Source organism: Leuresthes tenuis, unplaced genomic scaffold, assembly GCF_036924035.1.
Source record: "Leuresthes tenuis unplaced genomic scaffold, fLeuTen1.0.hap1 SCAF_9, whole genome shotgun sequence".
Taxonomy (NCBI): domain Eukaryota; kingdom Metazoa; phylum Chordata; class Actinopteri; order Atheriniformes; family Atherinopsidae; genus Leuresthes; species Leuresthes tenuis.
The window spans coordinates 12,793,612-12,819,515 of NW_027325363.1; the positions used below are offsets into that span (position 1 = coordinate 12,793,612).

Sequence of the window (25,904 nt, forward strand, 5' to 3'; positions counted from 1 at the left end):
AAAGCCCCCCAAAACTGAATTTCGAAGCCCGACATTTTCTTTATCTGAATACACGCAGTTCGAAGTTTACATGTTTGTTAATAAGGAAGCGAACTTTTACCAAAAACCTTTTTAAAAGGTAGGGGGGGAAAGGGAGGTAAACTAATTCATAACGAGATCATTTCAATGAAATGTTGCATCGACTTGATTTGAATACCAAATATCAGCATGTTATCTTAAAAATGTTATTTTACATGTTCTTCTGCTAATTTTGAACGCCAAATTTTAGATTGATAGTTGGCTACTATCTCATATTTTTTATGTAGGACGAAAAAAAATAAATATTACTTGATAATCTCACATAAAGTCTTATTTTTCTAAATTAAGAACATGTAGTTGAGACTAAGTCTGGCTTATCGCTTAAGTTTAATTTAGTATGTAAAATATTTTAGGCTCCATAATAGCGATACCAGAACTCCACAAATTCGGGCCCAGATTAGGCTTGAATGGGAACGTACAGCCCGGCAGCGCCCCCTGGTGTTCGCGCACGCTCCCTGTAGGCTTTACATGAAGAAGGAGACGTGTCCCAGCTCAGATTAGCTTGAACGGACTGATGGATGCAGGCAGCACCGGTGGAAACATGGGAGAGAAAGCAGACACGGAGATGGCAGAAAACCCGTTTGAACCTTACATTGAATCTCTTCTTCAGAAAGTTGAAGAGCAGGACCCCGTTTTTCTGATTGGCATTATTGTGGCTCTGGCGGTGGTTGTCATCACCTGTGGTAAGAAGTTAGCCTTGATACTTAGTTAGCTTGGCGGGCTAGGCCTAGCATGTAGCTTAGCGTAGTTAGTTGAAAGTGTTTTTGCAGATGGAAAGTGGTTTTGTCAGAGAGCTATTTGGGGTTAGTATTAATAATATGCAATGTTTTCGCAATGAGGCAATGTGTTATTCAAAGACAAGACGATAAATGACTTTAGCAAGACGGGAAGCTAAATGCTAAGCTAAAGAAAACAGCTGTCAGCTTCAGGAAGTCAGGCTATCTTTACATGTATTGTTTGGTCTATATACAACCACGGGTGTCGTGCAGATAAATGATCGTCTTTTCCCTTTTAGTTTTTCTGAAGTACTTTCTTACAAGCAAAACTGTCCGGAGCGCCGTGCTGCTTGTTGGTCTGTGTGACTCTGGGAAAACCCTCCTTTTTAGCCGGGTGAGTTAAACGTGGTAGCCATAGCCACGTTGACCGTCACTGAGCTCGTAGCTGATGAGACGCTGCTGCTGCTTGTTTATGTCTTTATAATTATTTTTCCCCCCTAGTGACTGTGAGTGTCTTGTTTTTGCAGCTACTGTCTGGAAAGTTTAAGCGGACACAAACCTCCATCACTGACAGCAGTGCTCCATACAAAACCAAAAATGACAGGGTGAGTTAGGAACTGCTGCTGAACAAAACCGGCTCTGTATAACATTATCACCTGATGTTGAACGTGATTTACACCTGTCCCTTCTTAATCTTGCCTCCAGGGCAGCACCTGGACCCTGATAGACCTGCCAGGACACGACAGTCTCCGTCCTCAATACCTGGAGAAATTCAAGTCTGCAGCCAGGTGAGAACAGGACATGCCTGTCTGCTGTATATTTATCTGTTTATGTCTTACTTCTTGTGCTATCAAGATCATTAACTCTGAGCTGGCTGTTGTCATATATGTCACATTGATTAACCATTTTGTGTTCTGTTTCTTGTCATTTGGTTTAATACTTCTTCGGAAGAATAGTCTTTTTTTTATTTTTTATTTTTATTGGAACGTTTAAAGAAAAATCCAGTTTTCCTTAGTCTGTTAAGGTTTCTAAATGATACAAAATCTCTCCAGGGCAATTGTGTTTGTAGTGGACAGCGCCATCTTCCAGAAGGAAGTGAGGGATGTGGCAGAGTTTCTGTATGTGCTGTTGACGGACACCGTGATCTCCAGAAATACTCCAACTCTCCTGGTGGCATGCAACAAACAAGGTTAAGCAACCGTTATTACGGTAAAAATGATCTAGTTAGTGGCTCTCTGTCATCTTTTCATTTTCAGCCTACGCTCTCCAGACTGTCTCAATGTAGCCTGTTTTTATGTGTCATGACACGGCGCTGCAATGAGCTACAAAATGCTATCAGAGCGGGGACGCACCCCTCTGCCTTCAAGAATCTCTTAAACAGTCACCCCCAACCACGCCAAACCTGCACCTCTTAGTACACCAGTACCTGCTCTATATCCACTGCCACTTAAATATATCTGAATTGATTTAGTTGTTTATTTACTTATCAGAGTTTGTTACTGAACTAGCTTGAATGTTGCTCTTCTTTTTGGATATAAACTAAATATATATGCTGCTCACCTGTTTTCTGGCCCTGTCATTTACTCTTCTCCTTATTTTGACAGACATCACCATGGCAAAATCTGCTAAACTGATTCAGCAGCAGCTGGAAAAGGAAATGTAAGTCAATTTTGCTATTATTTGTTTTCCGTTATACTGAGAGTATTTACTAGGCTACTGTTATCTTTGGATTATCTCCCATTCGCTTTTTCAGCACATATTGTTGCAATTGTCTTATGTTCAGTTAGTTACTGTAACAGCTGTGATGTCATTGAGTTATTTGATCTGTTATGTAGGTGTTTTTTCAGCTGAGCCCAGATTTTAGTGTATTTCTGAGCTATGTGGGTGTATTCCTGTACACTGATAACCCACATTACTGAAGGTTTAGGCTTCATCTAACTAAATCAACTAAATCAAAACAGCTTTGTTTCTGGTATTAAAATGCAGTCTCTGAAGCTGATGTTATCTGCAAAACTACATTCAATTTGTGGATTTTGCGTCGATGACTAGTACGAAATGCATTCTAGTTGTGTAGCTTGAGCCCAGTCTCAGTATACATTGGTTATGGCAGAGCTGTCTGACTTGTGGCCAAAGGCTGATCACAGATCAGTGGAAACGGTCCTGCCCTGTTTAATCCTGTACGGAATACAGGTGCACCAGAACAGATCGGGCATGTTGCTATATCTTTGAAATTTGTTTAAACTGGATTCATAGGCTGAGCTTTACACCATGTGTTTAGCAAACGGCTAATTATCTAATTAAAACTGAGCTTGTAGGTTTGTGACAGTAGTCCAATGAATGTCTATAAACGTGATTTTGTTGCTGTCTCAGGAACACCTTGAGAGTGACTCGCTCTGCGGCTCTGAGCTCTCAGGATGGTTTGGTGGGCGGCGGTCTGTATCTGGGGAAAAAGGGCAAGGACTTTGAGTTCAGCCAGCTGCCCTTGAAGGTGGAGTTCCTGGAGTGCAGCGCTCGCGGCAGCAAGGGTGAAGAGGGGGATGCAGACATCGAAAGCCTGGAGAAGAGCCTGGCTAAACTATGAAATCCACAATCTAAAACCCTTGGTGCACAACTTTGCCTTAAAGGCACAAACCTCAGATCAGAACGTCCATCGTCGCCTCGGCAATCAGAACAGTGGTGACAAATGCCCATTGGTGTCCGCGTAACATCAGCCTCTAAACTCAATTTCAACAGGACCTATCAGTGCAGCTCATAAAAGGATTTAAACTATAAAAAAAACATTTGATCCCACATGCTAAACAAAGCCATTGTGAACATTATGGACATGAGAACTGATGCACAGCTGCTCAGCAGGAGCAAAAACTTGTTTGGTGTAAATCTTGGAGCTTTGTTTGGCACGTGTAGGAAATATACAGCTAAAGGCTTATGTTGTTTGTTTGTAGTTTCAAGAAATTGAATCATCAGATTTATTTTAAGCTTGTCTGAGCTGTAGACTCCATTGTGAAATAGCAGAAATAGACAGGCGTGAATTGCATTTCTTCATTAACTTAAATTGTCCGTCTGGTGCCTTATTCTTTCATTTTTTTTCCCTTTCTTCTGGTGTTCATCCAGAAATGTGTTTGCTGTTTGCAGAAGAATGGTTCAATTGTTTGAAAGTGTTTTGTGAATACGGTATATCTGCAATGAATATGAATTAATTGTGGTTGTGTCTGAGAGAATTTATTTTTTTTTTTGGGAGTTTAAGAAACTGAAATGGGTCACAGATTAGATTGGAACAGATGTGACAGATTCAGTCTTTAATGGCTCACGAGCACCAAACAGGATTTAATCATTAACATGTGCACAAGACACGCTTGAGTTCTCCGTCACGAGTTAGCTGGGTGTCGGTTAACAAGATGCTGCTTTGCATTCTTTTTAAAAACAGCACCATCGCTCCCCAGAGGACGAACCGCAAAGCAACTCAGACGTGTTGCTGTGTAGTATCACTGTTTTCTGGAGAAGCCTTAAGTCAGTGCTTTGATTTCTGTCTGGTGTGAAATGAGTTTTTTAACATTTTTATTTCACTCTATGAAAAGCACTGCAGTCTCGGTTAAACATTAAATGCATATTTCTTCTGTCAGATGTGGTAGTTTTACAGTCCATGAAACTATAATGAATCCAGTGTGGGACAAAAAGCTTATTTCTAAGGATGACATCTTTAAAGGACCGCACACATGCAAAAATATATCATCTAGCCTTTTAAATACTGTGTGAGCCCTTGCGCAAATCACTTTTTTTTTCTTTTATGTTTTGTTGCTGCTTTCTGGGATGTTTTATATCTGCAGATGATGGCACCAGTTCAAACAGCGGAGTGTATTCTCTTAAGAAAAAAAAAATGGCTTGTAACCAAAGTTTTAGGCAAGACCAAAGAGTTTTACAATGTTGAAAACATAAGAACAAGCTGTAAAGTGTGTGAACCTACAGCTGAGACAGAGGATAAACAGTCAAAGTGGAGCTCTGATCTGAGACTATCACACTCGGTTCTCCTTTCAGCACAGCGGGACACAGCCAGTTCACCTTGTCCCCGTGGCTGATGCTCAGTTTAGGCCCAGTCTTCTCTTCTGTCTCCTCCTCTGCTGCTGCTGCTTCATCCTCCCCCTCTGCCTCGGCCTTCTGATGGGTCTTTGATTTATCCTGAGACTGCTCTTTCCTCTTTGCCTTGCTCTTACCCCTCCGACGCTGGGGTGCTGACGCTGGTATTTTTCCCTCTGGAGCCATCACTGGGTGCTTACTGAGGTCCCATAAGGCGACTTGGCAGTCATTTCCTCCTGTGACAAGCCAGTAAGGGTGAGAAAGGAAGCTAATGAAATGGGCTTGTGAGGCTCCCTGACTGTGCGCCTTCAGGGCTCCCTGCTGTTCCAGTTTGGAGCCGCTGCCGATCCGCATCAGATGCACCTTTCCGTCCTCTGCTGCACAACCTAAGATGTTTCCACAGCTGGCTACAGAAACGCAGTGGGCCAGTGGTGGGTTGAAAAGCTGACCAGGGCGCTGCTGATGGTCGTTGTCATCTTCTGCCAGCTCCTGGAGGTTAAGGGTCCACAGAGGGCGGGTCTTCTGCAGACCCCACAGCATCACCTGAAACAACAAGGGGGAGAATTATTGTCACTTGTGACGTTGGTGTAGAAGCGGATAATGTACTAAGCATACAACCTGTTAAACTCTTAGTTCTCCTTTCCCTCACCTGCATGTCCAGTCCGACAGACACCAGGTTATTGGGCCTGTGTGGCCGGAAAGCCACAGAGGAGCAGATGTTTGTGTGTCTGCGCAGAGTCCTGCTCACTTTTCCTCCAGGTAGCTCCAGTACCCTCACTGCCCCAGAGTCATCAGCCAATGCCAGGGCAGAACCCGTCTCATTCAGTGCTACAGCATTGATCTCCTCCTCCCCTGCACCCTGAAATTCTTGAGCTGGGACCTTCAGGTTCCTGGGGTCGAGGACGCTCACTGTGTCTCCGTGCGACACATACAGTTGGCTCAGAGCTGCGGGTGAGAACGCCACACCGGTGATGTCCTCTTTTCCAGGCAGAGTGAGACGGCCGACGATCGCGCCCTCTTGACTCCACACTGTCAACTCTCCCCCCTCAGAGCCCGAAGCAAGGAGACCCTCCGGGGCTGAAGACGCCCCGGTGCACAGTATGGAAGTGGAATGGCCGTCAGACCACTGCCTGGCCATACTGACTGTTAAGTGAACAAAAAGATAAACATGAGATTTTCATCGGTTTCAAACTTTGTAAACCAAGTTCAGTATGCCAGAAAATCAGCCTAATGTACAATGTATAGACATGAACTCAACATTTGCCTCAGACAGGCAATATTAAGTGTCTGAATAACCAGAGTTCTCACTATCACTATAAGTCTTGAGTTATTTAGACTTATTTGACATAAATATTCTTACAAAAAGGATAACTGAATGCAGATTTATTTCCTCATTACAGATAAACTGAATTGGTGTTAGACGAGCAGGGTTAGACCGTATGAACTATACAACTTCATGGGTAGAACCTGGTTTGCATTTTTATTTTGTGGTGGTGCAAATCTCAGACCAAATGTCAGCAGGAATACATCCGAGTGCTTTGTACGTAGATATTTAACCAAACGGTGTTAACTGGTGGGTTTCTCTTTTATGATATGAATTCATTTAAACGCAAAGGATAAAGCTTTCTGTGAGGTTTCAATAGCACGACAAGAAAGTTTAGTTTTAAAAAAGCTACTCCTACATAAATCAAATGTCAAACCAACAGTTGAGCTCTGCGGCTAACCTGTTAGCCTGGATGCTAACATGCACCTTCGTGTCCTGCTGATGCTTTAACAGCGATTACAAACACTCTGACATTTATCTCACAATTTAAAATAACTGATAATATGTGGTGTGAAACAACTGTTAAATTCACAATCGGATCATTCCACTACCTTAGCGAGTAAAGGCAAAACTTCAGCAGGTTCCCATGTGGAGTTGGGTCGCTTGTTTTTGACGTCATATATCTCTGTTTATCTTTTCCCCGAGTTTAGCCTGCGGTGTGCAGCGGCGGACTTTTAGTCTGAAATCTGGGTGTTTTTAACTCAAACAGCTCCTTTAATTCTATTCTGGGAGTTAATACGTGTAACATAGTGTATTAATAAAATAAATTGATGTGGACTATTTGGTTGACACATTGCCTGTGAGGCTAATTTCAGGGTGTATTTTGATGCAACTTATCATTTAACATGCACAGGTTTGTATGACCATATTGAATCGTGTGGAAGTCACTCATCACATAAAAATACAGGTATTTGTGCACAAGCTGGCCACAATGTGTGTCGAGTACACATCTGTCGAGTATACTCGAGTATATGGAGAATGTGTGTGACTGAAATACTCTTGAACTGATCAAATCTGACTCGCAGGTCAATTGAAGAGGTGATGTAATTTAATTTAATTAACACTCACAAAAAGAATTAAATACAACATTTTCGATCCCAAACATTCTGCAGAGGATGAAACATGAGGAGAGGAGACATGGAAGGGGCACATCATCACTGTTCAGTGTATCTCTGACCTGGCCTTTTCCACAATGGCTGCTCTCCGCTGATTCATCCAAAGTTGTAGATCTGATGAGTGTTCACTTCTGGGTCAGTGAACAGCATGCCATTCTGCTACACTGAATAGTGAATAGAGAGGCCCTAGCTTGCAGACCCTCATCTGAATACACTAACTACACACACTCATTACAGTCAACCCCTCAATCAGGTGCGGACACATTCTCTGGACCCTCGCATAACAGAGCTTTGGTAAAGTAAGTTCTCTTTTCTTGCTCATGACATGTTCATTAGATAGTTTGTTCTAAACTGCTGCAACATTATGAGGTTACTGGTTAAAAAAAAAAAAAAAAAAAAAAACAGATTAACATGCTGATGCAAGTGTGAATGAGTGGGATGCTGAAGTTGTCAACAGGCTGTTTCCAAGTTTGTGATCTACTTGAGACATTCAGTCATTTTGACAACACTTCCCTGCTGATTTAAATGAGATTGCTTCTTTTTTTAGTGTTAAATTCAAAGTGAGTACTGTTGTAATGTCTAAGATATGAGGTAAGTTCCCTCTTTCTTCACTGAATCATATTTAATTTATTTCCTGGTCAGTACGACGTTTCACAGCTTCAGAGGTGTGGCAGGCAGAGGAAAGCGTACCAACAAAGCTGCAATGGTTTATCTGACATAATGATTCCACATTAATAACTTATTAATTCTTCTGCCACTGGTCTTTTTCTCATATTGTTCAGAGAAGGATTCTCTTTCTCAGAGTATTTGGATTTACTTTGAGACGGTCACACAGCAGAGAGAATGAGGTCGCCTTATTTCCCAGCGAGATCTGTGCTTTTCCACAAGGAGGCGAATGGAGTGACGTACAGAGTCCCAGCTTTGCTCTACTTGTCCCACTTCAAATCATTTCTGGCCTTCTGTGAGGAGAGGCTCAGCCCATCTGACTCTCAGGCTCATCTTCTCGTCATGAGGAAAGGAAATTTCTACAGGAACTATGTGGAGGTCAGTGACCTGTGGTACAACAGTGGTGTGTTTATCTATGTTTTACTACCAGAAACAAGACAAACTGTTCACCGAAGGGAACCTTTAAATAGAATGAAATGGTCTAAATTGAATTTACTTAAAAGTGGAATAAGCACCTTTGGTAACAAATGTTAACTTAATAAAGTGCAGTCTGTTGCTACAACTAAACATTTTCTATATTTCCTCCAAGATCAAAAGACCAGTTCATCCACAATGTGTTTAAAATACCAGATCCCATATGTTGGTGATATTTTCATTGCCAAGTTTAACCAAGAAGCAACAAAAAAAAAAGTTGCTACAGTTGCTACACTAATAAATCACTTTGGCACTGAAAAACAAAAAAAGGTGGCCATTAAATGAGTATTACGGCAGTCAAGTCTAAGTGGTCTTGGAGAAGAGGAGAAGAGTAAGGTTGAGAAGAAAGAAAAGAATAAAACAAACTAAATAGCTGTAAAAAAAAAAAAAAAACATGATGAAGTATTTTATAGGTTTTTAATGGTGTGACTTTACCAGTTAGATGCAAATCTCCTTGTGTGATCACATATGACCACATACATTTGTGTAAAGTTTGTTAGTGAACGTTAGTTACGACAGTCGGAGAATAATAAAACTCCAAAAAGGTGGTTCAGAACAATGTGTTCACAAGTTAAATTCTGCAGGTATTTTTGTCTTGCTTTTCCTCATCTACTTCTTTTCTTTCTTCTATTTTACCATCATCTACTGTACTGCCTTTTGCTGCAGTGGGAGGACATCTGTGTTCTGGGCACTGCTTTCCTGCCGGGCCACCGGTCCATGAATCCATGTCCGGTGTACGACGAGTTCACAGGTACGCTGTTCCTGTTCTTCATCGCCGTTCTTGGCCACACATCGGAGTCCTACCAGCTGGTGACGGGGAAGAATGTGACCCGGCTCTGCTACATCTCCAGCATGGACGGTGGCGACACCTGGAGCCCGGTCACCGACCTCACCAAGCGGGTCATCGGAGACACAATTAAAGGTCAGTGAACGTTCACCTAAACACAGACTTTCTGCAGTGATAACAAAGCTTGCTCAGGTTCTGCTTTTCCACTGTCCCTTCTCTTCATCCTGTGCTTGAAATGATCCCTTACTTAAATCCGTCTTTGTGCGAGAGATATGAAACAAAATCCGCAGACCTCTTTGTATGTGAAACTGCATGTGGAGGTTATAGTGAGCCTTGGTTTACCAGCTTTAGCTTAACTTGTCACTCTGAGTTGATTAAGAGAGAGTTAAGAGACAGTATCTCCCATCTCCCATCTGCCAGAAAGACCCACATACAAGTCCACAAAACCTTAGCAAAATTAATGTGACATACATTTTTAGAACATTACACAATAAGCTGATCTCAAAGGCGATTATACCATTGATTTCTGCCCCATTTTACTGCTTTTGGACTGCAAGGTGAAATGGGTATAAATGAAAGGAACACAATTTTTGGATAACTGCTTGGTTAGTTTTCACAAGCATTTTAGACTTGTATTGTTTGACTATTTGGTTTATATTTTCCCTCCTGACAGAATGGGCCACATTCGCTCTCGGCCCAGGCCACGGCATCCAGCTGAAGTCAGGCCGTCTGCTCATTCCTGCCTATGCTTATCACATAGAGTGCAAAGAGTGCTTCGGACAGCTCTGCCTGACCACTCCTCATGCCTTCTGCTTTCACAGCGACACCCACGGGAGAAGCTGGCGCTTCGGGGAGGCGATACCTGCGCCAGAGAGTGTGGAGTGTCAGATGGCGTCTGTAGACGAAGAGGATGGCACTAATGTGTTGTATTGTAACGCACGCAGCCCTCTGGGATACAGAGTGCAGGCCCTCAGTCTGGATGATGGAGCCGTGTTTCAGGAGGGGCAGCTGGTGCAGCGGCTGGTGGAGCCTCCAAATGGTTGTCAAGGCAGTATTGTTGGATTTCCTGCCCCACTGCATCAATATGAAAGTCTTAATCATCACTCAAGCCGATCCAGACATTGGACATCCTGTATGGCCAACAGTGATCACAATAATTTGACACATACCAGTTCTGTAGCATCACTGTCAACAAAAACTTCAGCATCCCCCTCGCAAAACATGCCTCCTGACCCCATCAGCCTCTTGTCATCCTGTGATAAAGCCTCTCCTGATTTTCTAACTCCCACCTGGGTAATATACTCCCATCCAACAAGGACCACAGAACGCAAGGACCTGGGTGTGTTCCTAAGCCTGTTTCCCCGCGACCCAGACAGCTGGCGTGGCCCCTGGGTGATCTACGAGGGTTTCAGTGCTTACTCTGACCTGGCCTTCCTGGAGCTGTCACCGTCACCCGGAGCACCGCCGGCTGTGGCCTTCGCCTGCCTGTTCGAGTGCGGTACCAAAACAGCCTACGACGAAATCTGCTTCAGCATCTTCACCCTTTATGAGCTTATAGATAATTTGCCAGGGGATGTACGGCAGGGAAATAACAGCGAGGGAAATAAAAGGCTACAAATGGAGGGAAGATGCAGACGTGAGGCTCAAAGTGCACCAGCTGTCCAGCAGGATCCTCGTGGGAAGAACAGAAGAAAGAAGAGCAAGCTGTTGGAGATGTGCTCTGTGTCTTGAATTTATATATATATATATGTACAGATATATATACACTTTTATCCAGTAAATATTTCCTGTCAATAGTTACTTCTTTAATTGTGCTGTAGCCAGTCTCTGTTGTTTTAGATTACATTTATGATGTCAGTGGGACTTCCTGTAACATAAAGGTTAAAAAAGAAAGATTGCAAATGCAGTTTCTGAGGGTTTAGTTGATGGATTTCAGACGCTAAGGTTTTGTTTTAATTTGTAACCTTATAGTCTACTTTTGGATTCTTCTCTTTTTGAGAATAACTTGTAACAAACAGTGTTTCTTCCATGTGAAAAGCCGTTTTTTTAAAACCATGAACTTTGTACATAAGGCGTTATGAATTTTCTTCATTTGTTAACATTTTATAGACTTCGCACTAGAAATGAAACTTTAAATCATCCTGAAAACAATCATCAGATGCTGCCCTCACTGTGATTCATATTGCAGCAAGTAAAAGCCATTTAATAATATCAATGAAAAGGTAGAGAGAATTGTAGGCATTCTTCCCATAATATATATTATATACATTATATTCAATAAATGGTTCTCAAAACCCAGTTATTTTATTTCTGTCCATTTTATCAGCAATTTCAAGAATTCCAGTGACGTCTCCACTTTTGTATTTGTCTCCGATCAGGACCCACAATCTCACACTTAATATCAACTGTCCTTATGATGGAAGTCATGATGGAATATAGTCTGATTATGATCTTTTAATCAACCAAATTCCCCCATCTGTCCTCATGCAGTTGAAAAACTTACATATCTAGAAGGATTTAAGTCAACTTCATCATTTTTGCAGTTAGAAATCCCCCAAAATCCCAGGACATGGCTCAGTGAGAGCTTCACTGCCCTACATTTAATCTAACACACGGTGGACGAGGCAAAGCTGCAGCCTGTCAAACGCATATAAATCACACCAGAGGCTGCAGTTCTTGTGTGATAAGTTCTCCAAAACTAATAACTTCTTCTTGTGAGGGTGTTGAAACATTTGGACACTGATAACTTCAGTGAATCATTTGAATGATATGAGGAACAAATCCAGATAAAGTGGAACAGTTTGTTTAGACAGGAGGAGTAAGAAAACAAGCAGACTGTGCCAAGAATCTGGACAGTCTCTGCTCTGCTTCCCCTCCACTTCCTCTTCCTTACTGCATAACTCTACACCGACAGGAGGGTCATTCTCTGCCTGGTCACTTTCACACAAGTTGTTTCTTCTTTTTCCTCTCACAACTGTGCTTTACAGCGAAACAGGAATGGGTTTCAGGAGCATTTTTGTTCTGGCTGTGCTAATGGGGGTAAGAGGGAGCCCCACTCCTGGAGCTGCTTCAGCGGACGTAGCAGCTCACTCCAAAATGACACCCGAGACAGCAGAGGAAACGGGACAGGTGAGCGGGAACAAGCCAAGACTGGTCTGGGTGTGAAAGTGCTTTTCTTTCTTCTTTGTTTTCTAGTTTTATCAGCTGCACAACAGACTCAGGAGCATGGTGGCAACTTTGTGAGAAGAATGTGTTGTTTTTTTTAGCTACACACGTGTTTCTAAGACTTTCGCCAACAAATTACCATTTTCCGCACCTAGTGTCCAATTTAACATGTTCACTGTCCTTAAGATTCTGTCTTTTTCCTTCGATTGAAGGTGGTGCACTAAAAGGAGGTCAAATAAGGCTTATTCAGATAGTGAGAACTTTCGGATAAAGCCTTATATCTTATCACATCACGCTACGTGTGTCCGCTATAAATATATATTGTTGGTGCCTCGTGTGCCGGCTATATATAATTTGGCTACAATGTCATCATTAATGCTTTTGTCCATGTCCCAGTGAGTGCCTGTTCTTCAGTCTGAGATGGGTGATGCAGACCAATGTGCAGTTTATAAGTGTCCCACTGACACAGGGACATAATACATACACTACGTGTGCTGGCAGCGATAAACCAATCAGAGAACATTAGGTAATACGTACGCCTTATCATCAGGTGCACCTTATGTATGGGTTAAGTACAGAAATGGACCCCATAATCAAGGGTGCGCTTTATAATCAGGTGAGCCTTATAGTGCGCAAAATAGGTATTTCTACAGGAAAAAGAAAAAAACATTTACAGGAAGTATATCTCTTTGTTGCAATCATAACATCAAGACCAATCTGTACATAGTACAAAATCCATTATAAGCTCAAGTCAAAACACTGAGCTTGCTGTAACTATACATTTTTAACACTAGTTGCAGTGTTGAGGTCAAATGATGCTAAAATCAAGATAATAAATATGTATCCTGCAAGGATTAAACAGGAGGAGGGGACTTAAAACACAGAAGAAAAGAAAAATGTCAAAGTTTTGTTTGGCTCCACAGATTTGAGCCTTTTTTTTCGGAGTCCAGGCTGATGATGGGCAAAAATGTGAAGAGATGAAGAACGGTAGTGAAATCAAAGTTCAACAATGAACAGTCAAGCAGAGACTTTTCAGCTCTTCCACTTGTTCTTTTTTGCAGGCAGCTGTCCTGTGGCCTCCAAGTATTTGTGGATAAGTTCTTCTTGTGTGGCTGGCAGGCAGGCCTGATATCTGCTGTAGTCCATGGTATATTCTCCCTTTCCCTGGATAAACAAAGATGGAATATGATGAGAAAAAACAAACAAAAAAAACATTGTTCAGATCCTTTACAACCCTTGAACCCAGTGTAAAGGTGTCATCCTCACAAATGTGTCATTTCTACAGCTTCATGTTGGTTTTCCTCACTAAAAACCTGTGTAAACTGCATCCTCTCACCGTCCAGCTGGTCTTTGAGTCACCTAAAGAAATGACTACAAGCTCCCATCAGTTAGATTTAAGTAGCAGAAAACGATTTAAAGCTCTATTTGCCTCATAATCTCTTCATAGGATAGACAGAGGGTCAAAGCTATAGACAGAGGACTGCAGACACTACTCAATGCTGTAAAAATACCAGAATACATACATTTTTAAAGCTATTAGAAGAAGTTTTTCACAGTTAATGTCCCTTTCAACAGATGCAGAACTGAGTTAGTCTTGATTATTTTTCAGGTGTGTGACTTGAAACTTACTTCAGTGCAGGAGCGTAGTTCAGTGGCGTAGCCAAACATATTGTTGAGTGGAACCTGTTGGAAGAAACGGGAAAAAACTGAGAAAAGTACAAATGTTGCTGTAGGAATACAGAATGAAAACCCCTGAACTAAAGGACGGCAGGTGAATTTAACAAAACTTTATTCATACGTAAAACAGAAATTATATTATTGCAGCTTAAATCATTGAGAAACAATAAAGTAAACTCTAAAAGATACATGCTGTGGATTGAAAAAAAAAATGTGCAAATCGGACTCACATCAGCATACAAAGTGAAGTATCCCTCAGTCCCATCCTGTCCGGTGATAATGCCTTGGCGACGGTTTATCCCAGCAATGACTGTTCCTTGAAACTCCTGAGGTGCAACGATTTCCACAGACATGATTGGCTCCAGGATGACCGTGTTGGCCTTTTCCATAGCTGTGGAGAGAAAAATGAAGCCAGTGACACCAGGATATCCTTTGAATGACAGTCTTAATCCTTTCCTGACATGTTAGGTAGTTTGGTGTTTTAGCTTATTGAAATATATCCCGAACTGAGCAGAAGTCAGAATCACTGACCTTGTTTCAGAGCTCCTTCTCCTGCACGGATAAAGGAGATCTCATTGGAGTCGACCATATGGTTAGCCCCGTCTTCCAGGAGGAATCTGACTCCTGAGATCTTGTGTCCGCTCAGGGGTCCCTTCTCACAGGCATCCCTGAAGCCCTGTGGCATGATGGGAAGAAAGAGACAATGAAATAAATGTAAAATTGAGATTTTCTGCACATGTATAGCAGCTAGTGTTCGCACGAGAAGAAAAATGACTGTCTGCACGTGCCTTTTCAACAGCTGGGACGAACTGCTTTGGCACGTTGGCTCCAACAGTCTGGTCTTCAAACTCCAGCTTGATGTTATGCTCTGGCTCGAGAGGCTCAAGGACTCCGATAACTTTACCATACTGCCCGGAGCCGCCACTCTGCTTCTTGTGGGTAAAGTCGAACCTATAGATGAAGGAGCAGAACGGCCACATTTTGAAGCACGTCGACAGTGAAACCAGATTAAACTGGTCGATGCTTTTGGTAACAGATTCCACACTACTGAAGTGATATTATGAACAATTTATAGTTTCTGCTCAAGCAGATGCACAAGTCGAATGATGGGACAACATCATGAGTACATACCAAAAACACACATGTGAGGACACTAATCAAGGTAGTTGGTAAGAGGTTATTATATTATTTGTGTATTTATTTGACTCAATAAATGCACAAGTTAAAACCGAAAATCTACTGAAATATAACAACAGAACAAGAGTTCTTCAATTTGAATCCAACCCTGTGAAGAACAGACAAGCTTCTGGGTGGAAGCATTAGGGTTCAAGCCTGATCACCACCAAGCTGCCCAAATGGCGCCTTAAGGGTTATCTGCTGGGGCGCTGCTATACCCCAGCTGAGCCTATACTCTGACTTCAGATATTCCTCAACTTCTTTCAGAGCTCAAACAGTTAGCTGGCTGGCTAAAGTTGAACGCTGCAAATATCTGGGGAAATGGTGGCTTGGACAGAGACAAACCTGCAAACACAGAGATACACTAATTCATACAACTCACAACAATACGCTGGTTAATGTATTTTTCTTTACCTGCATCTTTCCGTGTGGTCTCTGTTCTTGTTTTAATCTATTCTATCATTTGATCCCTGTATGGTATTATCACTGTTTTATTATTAGTTTTTCTGCTTATCTTGAACTGTTTTCCTTGAATACCAAGGACACGTTTTATAATACAGCCATGGCTAAAAGTCCTACATATGTTGCCCTTTTGGATGTAACATTTCTAATGTGTTACCCTTGTTAAATAAACTTTAAGAAGAGGGATGGCTGGCTGCAAAAAGAATGACCTCTGTGCGATAATAGCTTATCTAACCTTGCCTCTAATGATAATCTGAGTTAATAAAAATCGGAATATTTCTTCCTACTAAATTTGCAGTTGAAGCTCTAAATTGCTGCAGCACATTGGATCCATCTATTACACTGTTAATGTTTCTGTGTGCTGTCATTACAAGCACTGTAGAACAGTTTGAAGTCGGGAGCACAAGGTGACACAGAAAAGTTGTCTGTGTCTTTAAAAAGGGGCAGACCTAAAGAGCTCTGCTGTCCAAGGAACAAGGAAGTAATGTTTCCACTTGCATGAGGAGCAGCTGACTCGGAGCACGGAACAGAAAACCTTTCCACCCACTGAGAACTCAGCACTGTATTACAGGCAAGATTAGGCTCTAATTTAATCCACTCCTATCTCCTGTTATTTACACCTTTACACCTAGTCAGCTTGTTTTCAATATTTGCTCCATTTCCCACTTTGGTTTGTGGATGTAGAGACAGCCCCACCTGGCTGACACCAGAGGGTCAAAGTCCTTTAAGGGCTGGACGCCCATCCCTGCTTCTGTCCTCATTTCCTCCATCATTTCCTCTTTTTTGTACACAGAATTTAGTGTTAGGTGTGGAGGACAATGTGATGGCAACTGGCGAGCTGAAGCCCAATCACTACCCTGCTCAGAGAGCAGCGAAGGTGGTGCAGCACTATCTCAACACCCGCTACGGCTCCCCGTACAGGCTGTTCGGACTGCAGCGGGTCCACAGTGGAAACGCAGAGGTCAGCTTAACATCGCCGACTGCACACGAGTCTCCGTAAACAGCAGAGGTGAAACTATGGCTCACTTGTGATTTCTCTTTTAGGATGTGGCAGACTCTGGAAGAAAGTATCAGCTGGAGATTTCAGTGCAGGAGATCATCAGCAACGTAGGACACAATCTTTTTTACTAGTTTTTAAAAATCACACTTTGAGCCATCGTGTGATACACAGAAAAATCTGAATAGCTGCTTCATTCAAAGGATTTCACAACTGTGTCTTATTCTCGATTTAATTCCATTTCTGAATTTGTTTAGATTTCTAATCTTTGCGCTGTCCCTGTCCAGAGATTCAAGTCGTAAAAAAACACATTTAGTAGATTTGTTTCTCCTTGCAATCTGATCTGGTTTTCTTTTTATTTCTAAATTAGTCTGTAATTAAATAGCTTCAGTCTTCTTCAACATTTTAAACATTAGCCGCACTGTGTTCACGCAACAATATTACAGAAGCAGTTTAGTTCAAACAGTTGGCTAATCTCTAGACTTTAGAGTGAGCAGGTCTAACCAGGCTTGACAAGAAAAGGAGGCCCACATCAATGTTTGTTCGTGTGATTAACTCTGTGGTGTAACCTTGACTCACTGGCTACCATGGTTTCATCTCACCAACACCTTTCCCACATCTGCTCCCATCCATTTCTTGCTCATCAAACCTCCCTTTCCTTCTATTCCTTCTATATAAACTCCCGCATCTTTAACTCATCCAGATGACGCAGAAGTGCTCAGCAGAGGTTTTCTTTCCACGAGGGGAGAAGTCACTCTTAGCCCAAGTCAAGGCCTCCCCGTGCGAGGAGCTCCTTAATAACGACACAAAAGCTCAAGAGGAGGCCTTATACCAGCAGTACAAGAATAACCAAAGCCTGCTGTCAGCACAATATTTACCTGGTATGTCTAATAAAGGAAAATCTGCAGATTTCTGCTACCAATTGACACAGAAAGTCAAGATACGGCACATCATGAGCAGTTTAGTATTTCAACATTGTGGTTTTAGGAAACTCAACGGTCCACCTTCACATTACACAAACGAGTGTCATAACTTTGAAATGTCCTTTCTTGTTCATCATACAGTATATTCACCACGCACGACAAGATATACTTCAAGTATGTAACGTAATCGAGTCCTGTGCTAATTTCCCTCAGATAGCTACGGTCACATTGAGCCTGACATGAAGCCTTTCTGGCACCTTGCCATTGTGGCCTCCAGCTCCATCATGCTGAACGAATCCACGCAAGACACTCTGTACAACATGGCCCAGGTGGCCAACATCACACAGCTGGTAGGTTGTTTAATCCATCATTATCTGTTGGGTTAATGGTTGGATTTTTTCAACAGCGCAAATGTAAAATTTTGAGAGCTAATGTGCACTTAAGTTCAGTTAAATGAAACTGGATCATTCTCTCTGTAAGTGACCCAATGCACACCTAATGTGAAGCACAATGTTTGTCTATCTGATCTTTATTTGTAGACATTGAAGGCTAAAAAAAAAAACAAAAAAAAACTGGCTCTGCCCATCAGTCTGCACAAACTTTTCTTTAAAACATTCATATCTAGTCATTCATCAGGCAAACAGGACGAGTTTCTTTGACAAAACACTCATGAAAGAAGCTGCAATTACAGGATTAGGTCTGTGAGAGTTGAACTGGACTAACTTTCTGCCCTTTGAATTGATTTTTTCCGTCATCTGCTGCAGGCAACTGAGAACGAACAGCTAAAGTTTCAGTGTCACGTGCTGCTGCATGAGCTGGTGTCTCAGGTAAACCTTTTTTTCTTTTTTAGAAACTTCTGCAGAAAGAGCTGCACCTAACGCCTGTTTTTTTTATATAAACCCAATACCTGAAGGAAAAATTAACTTCCAATACCTATAAACGTTTGATTTAAAACCTTTTTTTTCCTAGCATTTTACAACTTTTTAAAGTGTAAAGCCTCTATTCTTTCTTGAAAAATAATCAAAGTAAAATTCCATTTAAATAAAATCTGTTTGGGTATTGGCTTATTATTTTAGCTCTGATGGCATCTTACAGTAAACTGTTTTAGGAAATTAGAGAGATAAACACTGAGATCATGCAAAACTATACAAAGCACAGTTTTACAACCAAATATTTCAACTGATCTGACATTTCTCTTTTAACATGTAGGAAATCCTTCACTGGAAGCTGCTGTTCACCTGGTCTCCTGCAGGGGGCGTTAACGTGCTGGAGATGGAGCAGCTGCCTCACTGCCACGATTGTGAAAAACCTCCAACTACAAACTAAAATGCTGGCATGCACAACGCTGCCATTATAACATCTTGTACTCAAACATAGCATTAAAAAAAAACTCTGAATACACTGTTGATTATTGCGTTACAAACCTTGTGAAATACTGAAAGCTGCAGTTTATATTCAATAAATGTCAATGACCATTTCTGGTGTATTTTGGCCTGTTTCAACTGTTGACACAGAGTAACAGTGGCCTCAAATTTGTGTGCGCGTGTCGGCAGATAAAGACTTACGGTACAGGACTGGTGATTGTCTCTCTGAAAGCCACTTTAGGTTTCCCCATCACGCAGGGGCAGTTGTATTCCCTCTCCATCCTCTGGAACAACAAAGCAGAACAAAAAGATAGGAAAAGCAGAAGGAAAAATGATAAATATCTTAAAAAACATGTTTATTTTATTAATTCAAACCCTTATTTAACATACACAAGTGCAAAGAAATTATTTCCTGGGTCTTCAGAGACTAACTTCAATTCAAACAGATCTAGATTTCAATTCCAGCAACACATCTAAGAGAAGAAAGAGAAGAAGCGCGATTTTTACGTGTTTTAATTACACTTTTTACACTGAAGATACTAATTGTTAAATTTCCGTAAGATTATGCTTTCATTCTTGCTGAATACAATATTTTAGCTGATAAAGAATCCATGCTTGTTGTTGCCTGATTCTGCTCTTCATAAGAGACTAAGGTGGACTGCAGGCTGGTCAAACAAGCACACACTCTGTGTCCATGAAGCCACACTGTGGGGAGTTATGCAGAACATGGCTGGATGTGTTCTTCCTGAAATAACCACAGACCCCCTTGTGAAAGACATCGTCCTTGGGGTACAATGTGTCTCTAAAATCCAATACACACTCCTGCATCAATGCTACCGTCACACACATGAAGTTACTCATGCAGTGGACACCTCATATCATCATAGTCGCTGGCTTTTTCACCTTTTACTGAAAATAACCCAGGTCTTTGTCATTTTTGGCTTGCAGAACCTGACGTCATATTTTCCCAAAAGCAGTGGACCACAGAACACATGTCCACGGTCTTTCTGTCCATCTGAGATGAGCTCGTGTCCAGAGAACTAGACAGTCTATCTGCATAGAGTTGCTATATGGCTTCCTCGTTGTGTAATGCATCGGTGTTGAGTGAAAATGGCTTCCTTGCTGGATGCTCCTACTGTGCCCAGTTATGACAAACAGTCACTATATAATCTGCCTCCAGAATGCTGTCAATTGTTGTCAACCTTTACAACCAGTTTTCAGTGCATCAAATTCAAGATTTGTTTATATTGTTTAACTACAACAAAGTTGCTCCATGAGGACACAGAGAGTCATTTCCTTTGGACTTGTCTGTGAAATAAGAGACTGAAATGAATTAACAAAATTAGAAACTTAAGCTTCAGATGCATTTTAGAAAACTTCCCAACTTTAATGGAAATAAGGTTTGCATTCTGAGGTCAGATGGAGCTCGGTGGCGTGTAGTTAGTGAAGCAGCAACACTTACCTGCTACCATAATTCACAAAAGTACCATTTTTTTCCATTTTATTCCGTACATAATATAAAATGTGTTTCAGTATAATCGTACAAATCCTTAGAGAGACATAATGTGGGAAAAATAGCTTTTCAAATGATCCGGCACGGAGTACAACAGTTAAAGCTCGCAGCTCTAAGCTTTGACAAATCCAAATTAGATATGAAATGACAGAATTGTTGGATGATGTTACACAGGTGGGCACTGTACCTGGGAGTAGATTTCAAGGTGCAGCTCACCCATGCCTGAAATGATGGTTTCTTTGCTCTCTGTGTCATATTGCACTCTAAATGTTGGATCCTCTCTGGTGAAACGGTTGATGCCTTTGGAGAATTTATCCAGATCATTCTGGTTGAACACAAGGTGACAATAAAAAAAGAGTTGAGAAATGATAAATGATTTTAAAGCTTTGGTAACAAGTACTAAATAAATGTTTACCTTGTTGATTGGCTTCATGGACATGGAAATGACAGGCTCTGGGATGTGAATGGACTCCTGTGGGACCGAAATATAGACAAATATATCAAAGGTGCCACTTGTGTCTTAGAATAAAGACAATTAACTAGCAGGACTCTTGTTCTCTTACTGGCCTTTTGCCAGTTAATAATTCTAAACTCACTCACCATGGAGAGGTTAGCGCCAGTCTTGGATGTAAAAGTGTCTCCGCTTGCACAGTCAATCCCGAACAAAGCGCAGATATCTCCAGCATAAACCTCGTCCACATCCTTAAAAAGCAGGGACAGTATGAGAGAGATTTGGAAATAACAGTAGTACATCGAGGGTGACTTCATTCAATTCTTCGTTATCTTTTTATTCTTTATATTTTAAATAATTGCATGAAAAGAAAAAAAAACATGTGATTGCCACATGTCTAGTTTTTATGCAAGACAGATGGAAACATGTTACTCTGGTGTCACAGGGGATGTGGTTGTTATCTTCACACTTGACTTAAGCCAAAAGAGGAACCTTAACATTCTGACCAGTCATGCTGTTTGAACTGCAAACCACAGATGGAAAACTGTGACCTCCGACAAACTGTTGACGTACACTGGTGTGTTCTCACCTCCATCTGATCGGCATGGAGACGTACAAGCCTCTGCACTCTGACTCTCTTGCCTGTGCGCGTGTTGAAGATGTATTCTCCCTTCTTCAGACAGCCCTGATAAACCCGTATGTACGTCAGCTGACCAAACCTGCCAGCCTGAAACATCAAAGCACGACAGAGTCAGACTCTTCCTGTTGCATAAAAGTAATAAGCAGATAAAAACAATCATTTTTAAAAAAAGAAATGTACCTCCAGTTTGAAGGCCAAACCAACGTATGGGTTTGCAGAGTCTCTTTTAGGGCTCATTTCAATCTTGGAGGTTTCAGTGGAATCTCTGTTCCAGTGAAAGAAAACAGCTTAACAAGTCAAACAAAAAAAAAAAGTAACTTCCTATTGATTTAAATCTACTGTTATTTTATTGCAGAAAGTTAGAAAACCGTTGTAAAGACTCACTCGTCATTGAGGATGGCGTAGTTTTTCACCTCACTGGGGTTTGGCAGGTAATCCAGGACGGCATCCAGCAGAGGCTGGACGCCTTTGTTCTTCAGTGCCGTTCCCACCAACACAGGAGAGAAGAGACGCTGCACTGTGGCTCTGCGGATCGCAGCCTGGAAGATGATTCATCTTTTTTATTCAATCATGTAAGGTGTTCAGATCCCAAATCGATGTGCAGTTGGAACGATTTGGAAGATTTTAAATGAGAAATGTCATAGTTAATGATCAGAATTAAAGGCGTATAATCAAAAGTATCTGGTGGATTCTCATGAGATCTTTCGGCAGATGTGCACGGTGCTCACAGGATGGATCCTTCTGCCTTCGGTGTTCACCTGCTACAGCTCGTCTCTTTGAAATTACAAACCTTCAGATCGTCTTTAGTTGGAATCTTCTCCTCAAGGAACATCTCTCCCAAGATTTCATCAGCGTTGGCGACGCACTCCACCAGTTCCTGCCTCCGCTCTGCAGCTTCGGCACGAAAATCTGCAGGAATCTCGTCATAGCGGATGCTTTGACTGTAAGAATGGAAATCTTTATCGTTTTGTTACTGATCTCTGTCAGTCTTTTAATTCTTGGTAACAAACCTGCCTTAAATCAACCCAACTTGTGCTTCAGTGTAGATAAAAACAACATTATGCAAACAGTCCCTTACCCAAATGGCCCTTCAAAATACATGCTCCTCTCTTCTATAAGGTCAATGATGCCACGCATGTTCCCTTCCAGGCCGATGGGGATGTTAACAAATGCTGCATTGTGGTTCAGTTTGGATCTATAAATAAAAAATTTAAATTAAAAAAAGTGTGGAAAAACTCATTTAAATCAGGAGGAAGACATGTTTATGGTTTAATTTACAGCAAACACTAACAAAAAATTCTCAAAAGGGAACTCTGGATATATTAATGTTCCAAACTGGTCATTTTTCCTGAGTTTACTAGCTGTTTTAGAGGTTTACAACCCAAGCTCTATCTGCTGAGTCAATGAAGCAGTTTTGACACAGCTGTAAAGTAGTCCTGCAGATATGCACAATTAGTACACCAGGATCACACCGGCTGCAGCCCTTTTCGCATATCGGTTATCTGTGCAAAAACCCACCCACCGCTGGCAGCTCAGTCCCACATCGGTGTGTCCTAACACACATCAAGGCGGCATTGGTAAACCAGCTGAGCGATGACAATGTCGTTGGTCAGAATGGCGAGTTCCATGATGCCAGCTTTCCTTTCCACACACACCCTGTTTCGCCTTGGTTACTACCTCCCTTAACGGCTCAGAAGCGTAACAGCGGCAGATTATCTGCGACTCTATCCCATCACTTCTGTGTTTTCACAGGACACCGATGTGGAATGGAGGCGCATCGGTACTGGCTTGAAATGTGAAAATGGCACATGTGAAAAGGTGCCGTTTTCTTCTGCCGTGTGACTGTGGGAATTGCTCCTTATGAGGTTTCAGTATGTGGGATCCCTGTGTTTTTTTTCTTCAAACTATGGGTTACAGATTAACTAAGAGATTATGTTGTACGAGAAAAACTATTCAAAAACAATAATATGACGTATAAAACAAAATAATACGGCGAAGCCTAACTTTTCCCTCTTTCGTCACTCGACCCTCTGCATGTAACTGTTTGGAAGCGCTTCACTTGAAAGGCGTATGAGCTGCACCTCATCTGCTGCAGGGCTCGGCTGGGGTTGGATCCCATTCGGTCCAATTTGTTGATGAAGGTGAGGAAGGGTACGTTGTAGCGCTTCATCTGTCTGTTGACGGTCATGGTCTGACACTGGACGCCTCCCACTGCACACAGAACCAGCACGGCTCCATCCAGCACACGCAGCGCTCGCTCCACCTCGATGGTAAAGTCCACGTGACCTGTGAAATAAACAGAGGTCGGATTAGAATGCAGCACTGCCCGTGTGATTACGTTGTGCTTTTAAGTTGTTCACAAAATTAAAAGTCCTGGACTCGTTAAGTTTGTGTCACCGATTCCGTCAACAATCCCTTCTCAGAGCTCTTATTGGCCAGAATGCTCTTGAACAAGAAGTCTTCAAGCTCAATTACACTCTCCTTGTTCAACAAAGCTTATAATAATATCAGAAACATATCATATAGTTGAAGTGTCCAATAGTTGACTGGTTACTGCATTAGGGTCTTGAAAACCAACGAATCATAAGAAAAATATCTGTATTTGGCCAAATTACAACAGAGAAATGAGTACCTGGTGTGTCAATGATATTGATGTTGTGGTTCTTCCAGATGGTGAATGTAGCAGCTGACTGGATGGTGATGCCTCTCTGTCTCTCCAGCTCCATGGAGTCCATGGTGGCACCGACACCATCCTTCCCCTTCACCTTCACACCGCAGAGAGGAAAACCAGCTCATTAGCTCAGACCATACGCCTCACCTGACAGAAAAGGCTACAAGTAAACAGAAACGCTGTCCATCCCCACGCTCACTTCGTGAATCTCCGCTATCCTGCCGGTGTAGTAGAGGACCCTCTCGGTCAGGGTGGTCTTCCCCGAGTCGATGTGAGCAGAGATCCCGATGTTGCGGATCCTCTCGTTGGGGTGGACACCGGAGGAGCATGTCCGACAGCTGTTAATGAGCACCTGGAGGTGTGAGGCAGAAGAATATCAATACTTTGTTATTGTGAAATGCAGCGATCTGATGATAGGGGAGCTCCATACATAATCTGGTTAGGTAATGTTACCTTTTTTAGTGTGGCGCTTCCTGGTGACAAAAGGTGCGTTTTTGTCAAACACAGACCTGCTTTTAGTAACCTCATTTTTTTAAACCAAAAAATACCGTGAAGTCGAGGGTGGCTGTAATCCTGCTTCAGTGCGACCCCAACTCTGCTGACACCCCGGTGAATGTCACGCCGGGGCCCTGGTGCTTGGTTGTGAAACACGACTTCCGCATCTACGGAAAGCCAGATGTCCATTAACAACAAATGTTTGCGTTTATTCCAAAACCCAGTGTAGCGGCAATGTCATGGTTTTTCAGGACTTGGTAGGATAATTTCCTCTGCTTTAAAACAAAAGCACAACCTATTTAAATATACACTTTAAAATGACCGTTAAAACACGCATGGACCGAAGAGCCGATGTTGCTTTCAAGTACTACCATACACACTGCTTAGATTGAGGCAAACAAAATGTTTGTCATTAAATAATAATTACAATAAATCTACTTGAACACACTCTTTAAAGTGTATAAATAATGCAATACGTAATAAATATGTATAAAACTTCAGTCTCATTACAGTGAATTGTCTAATCAGCTCGATGTGAGCAGCATTTAATTTTCATTTAACCTCAAAATCAATGTATTACCTGTTTGCATTACCTAAAAAATATTCAATAATTTATTAGTGTAATTTTCATATATCCTACTGTGCAACGTGCCTCTATTTGAGAGCCTGATAACCTGAGTAATATTTCGCTAACATTGGAGTCACTCAAACACTGCATCAGTAAACAGAGTAAAAAAAAGGAAGAAAAAGAGGGGGTGGGGGCGCTATTGTTTTTGTTTATGTTTTCGATTTAGCGTTGAAGTAAATGAGTAGTGATGATCAATAATGATGCTCATGGAGGATCCAAACTAAGAAATCAAAATTTAAGGACTGTAAAGCAGATATTTCCGGTAACACATAAAGGCAGCACGGTTGACTAAATTGACACGGCCACTTTCACGTGTCTTTTTGTTTGTTTTATTAGAAATAGTATAGAGTATATCAGTGTAATTTTTGGGTTTTGTCCTGTAGCTTAGCTGTAGTCCGTTCGCTTATTAGCTTCTGTTTTTAATGGCAAGTGTTGTGTTTTAACAGCGCCGAATCGGGGTTTAGCTACCGTTACATTCCGTTGACAGCATGTAAGCTAATGTCGGTAACTG

At 41.8% G+C, this 25,904-nt stretch overlaps 6 protein-coding genes across 8 annotated transcripts in view; 4 read left to right on the plus strand and 2 right to left on the minus strand.

The window, feature by feature from the left end:
* The window catches only part of snrpa (small nuclear ribonucleoprotein polypeptide A), a 286,754-nt gene that overhangs the window by 237,677 nt on the left and 23,173 nt on the right, over window positions 1–25,904 (plus strand). The gene's annotated exons all lie outside the window — the stretch shown is intronic.
* On the plus strand, window positions 531–3,996 carry srprb (SRP receptor subunit beta). Its single transcript, XM_072392380.1, has 7 exons — window positions 531–761; window positions 1,094–1,188; window positions 1,322–1,399; window positions 1,500–1,582; window positions 1,847–1,983; window positions 2,399–2,453; window positions 3,165–3,996. Exons 1-7 carry the CDS (start codon window positions 593–595, stop codon window positions 3,373–3,375), a joined length of 828 nt encoding a protein of 275 aa, XP_072248481.1. The 5' UTR covers window positions 531–592; the 3' UTR covers window positions 3,376–3,996.
* wdr53 (WD repeat domain 53) lies at window positions 4,084–6,797 on the minus strand. 2 transcript variants are annotated; one of them, XM_072392378.1, is made up of 3 exons: window positions 6,741–6,797; window positions 5,515–6,004; window positions 4,084–5,408 (listed from the first exon to the last, which is right to left on the minus strand). In XM_072392378.1, the coding sequence occupies exons 2-3, from the start codon at window positions 6,001–6,003 to the stop codon at window positions 4,752–4,754; spliced, it is 1,146 nt and encodes a 381-aa protein (XP_072248479.1). In that variant the 5' UTR covers window position 6,004; window positions 6,741–6,797; the 3' UTR covers window positions 4,084–4,751. The 2 variants fall into 2 exon arrangements, with proteins under 2 accessions (XP_072248479.1, XP_072248480.1); XM_072392379.1 differs by having other exon boundaries at window positions 5,515–6,008.
* On the plus strand, window positions 8,012–11,314 carry neu4 (sialidase 4). The gene is made up of 3 exons (XM_072392384.1): window positions 8,012–8,348; window positions 9,111–9,366; window positions 9,905–11,314. Exons 1-3 carry the CDS (start codon window positions 8,148–8,150, stop codon window positions 10,960–10,962), a joined length of 1,515 nt encoding a protein of 504 aa, XP_072248485.1. The 5' UTR covers window positions 8,012–8,147; the 3' UTR covers window positions 10,963–11,314.
* On the plus strand, window positions 12,145–19,108 carry lxn (latexin). 2 transcript variants are annotated; one of them, XM_072392382.1, is made up of 7 exons: window positions 12,145–12,360; window positions 16,505–16,672; window positions 16,756–16,818; window positions 17,412–17,589; window positions 17,845–17,981; window positions 18,396–18,458; window positions 18,841–19,108. In XM_072392382.1, the coding sequence occupies exons 1-7, from the start codon at window positions 12,229–12,231 to the stop codon at window positions 18,955–18,957; spliced, it is 858 nt and encodes a 285-aa protein (XP_072248483.1). In that variant the 5' UTR covers window positions 12,145–12,228; the 3' UTR covers window positions 18,958–19,108. The 2 variants fall into 2 exon arrangements, with proteins under 2 accessions (XP_072248483.1, XP_072248484.1); XM_072392383.1 differs by lacking the exon at window positions 12,145–12,360 and adding an exon at window positions 16,172–16,271 and having other exon boundaries at window positions 16,501–16,672.
* gfm1 (G elongation factor, mitochondrial 1) lies at window positions 13,066–25,038 on the minus strand. Its single transcript, XM_072392381.1, has 18 exons — window positions 24,724–25,038; window positions 24,470–24,622; window positions 24,232–24,364; window positions 23,681–23,885; window positions 22,678–22,794; window positions 22,390–22,540; window positions 21,984–22,138; window positions 21,780–21,864; window positions 21,549–21,686; window positions 21,109–21,210; window positions 20,924–20,980; window positions 20,696–20,833; window positions 19,197–19,279; window positions 14,862–15,024; window positions 14,605–14,749; window positions 14,304–14,464; window positions 14,026–14,079; window positions 13,066–13,560 (listed from the first exon to the last, which is right to left on the minus strand). Exons 1-18 carry the CDS (start codon window positions 24,952–24,954, stop codon window positions 13,429–13,431), a joined length of 2,403 nt encoding a protein of 800 aa, XP_072248482.1. The 5' UTR covers window positions 24,955–25,038; the 3' UTR covers window positions 13,066–13,428.

Coding starts and splice junctions, on each gene's coding strand:
- lxn (XM_072392382.1), top strand. CDS start 12,229: ATGGGTTTCAGGAGCATTTTTGTTCTGGCTGTGCTAATGGGGGTAAGA. Junction 16,673..16,755: donor TCCACAGTGGAAACGCAGAG/GTCAGCTTAACA, acceptor TTTCTCTTTTAG/GATGTGGCAGACTCTGGAAG. Junction 17,590..17,844: donor GTCAGCACAATATTTACCTG/GTATGTCTAATA, acceptor AATTTCCCTCAG/ATAGCTACGGTCACATTGAG.
- neu4 (XM_072392384.1), top strand. CDS start 8,148: ATGAGGTCGCCTTATTTCCCAGCGAGATCTGTGCTTTTCCACAAGGAG. Junction 8,349..9,110: donor TCTACAGGAACTATGTGGAG/GTCAGTGACCTG, acceptor CTTTTGCTGCAG/TGGGAGGACATCTGTGTTCT. Junction 9,367..9,904: donor CATCGGAGACACAATTAAAG/GTCAGTGAACGT, acceptor CCCTCCTGACAG/AATGGGCCACATTCGCTCTC.
- wdr53 (XM_072392378.1), bottom strand. CDS start 6,003: ATGGCCAGGCAGTGGTCTGACGGCCATTCCACTTCCATACTGTGCACC. Junction 5,409..5,514: donor CTGTCGGACTGGACATGCAG/GTGAGGGAAAGG, acceptor TTGTTGTTTCAG/GTGATGCTGTGGGGTCTGCA.
- srprb (XM_072392380.1), top strand. CDS start 593: ATGGATGCAGGCAGCACCGGTGGAAACATGGGAGAGAAAGCAGACACG. Junction 762..1,093: donor GGTGGTTGTCATCACCTGTG/GTAAGAAGTTAG, acceptor TTTCCCTTTTAG/TTTTTCTGAAGTACTTTCTT. Junction 1,400..1,499: donor ACAAAACCAAAAATGACAGG/GTGAGTTAGGAA, acceptor TCTTGCCTCCAG/GGCAGCACCTGGACCCTGAT.
- gfm1 (XM_072392381.1), bottom strand. CDS start 24,954: ATGGACATCTGGCTTTCCGTAGATGCGGAAGTCGTGTTTCACAACCAA. Junction 19,280..20,695: donor ACCTTGAAATCTACTCCCAG/GTACAGTGCCCA, acceptor TTGTTGTTCCAG/AGGATGGAGAGGGAATACAA. Junction 14,465..14,604: donor AGAAGGAGCTCTGAAACAAG/GTCAGTGATTCT, acceptor TTCTCTCCACAG/CTATGGAAAAGGCCAACACG.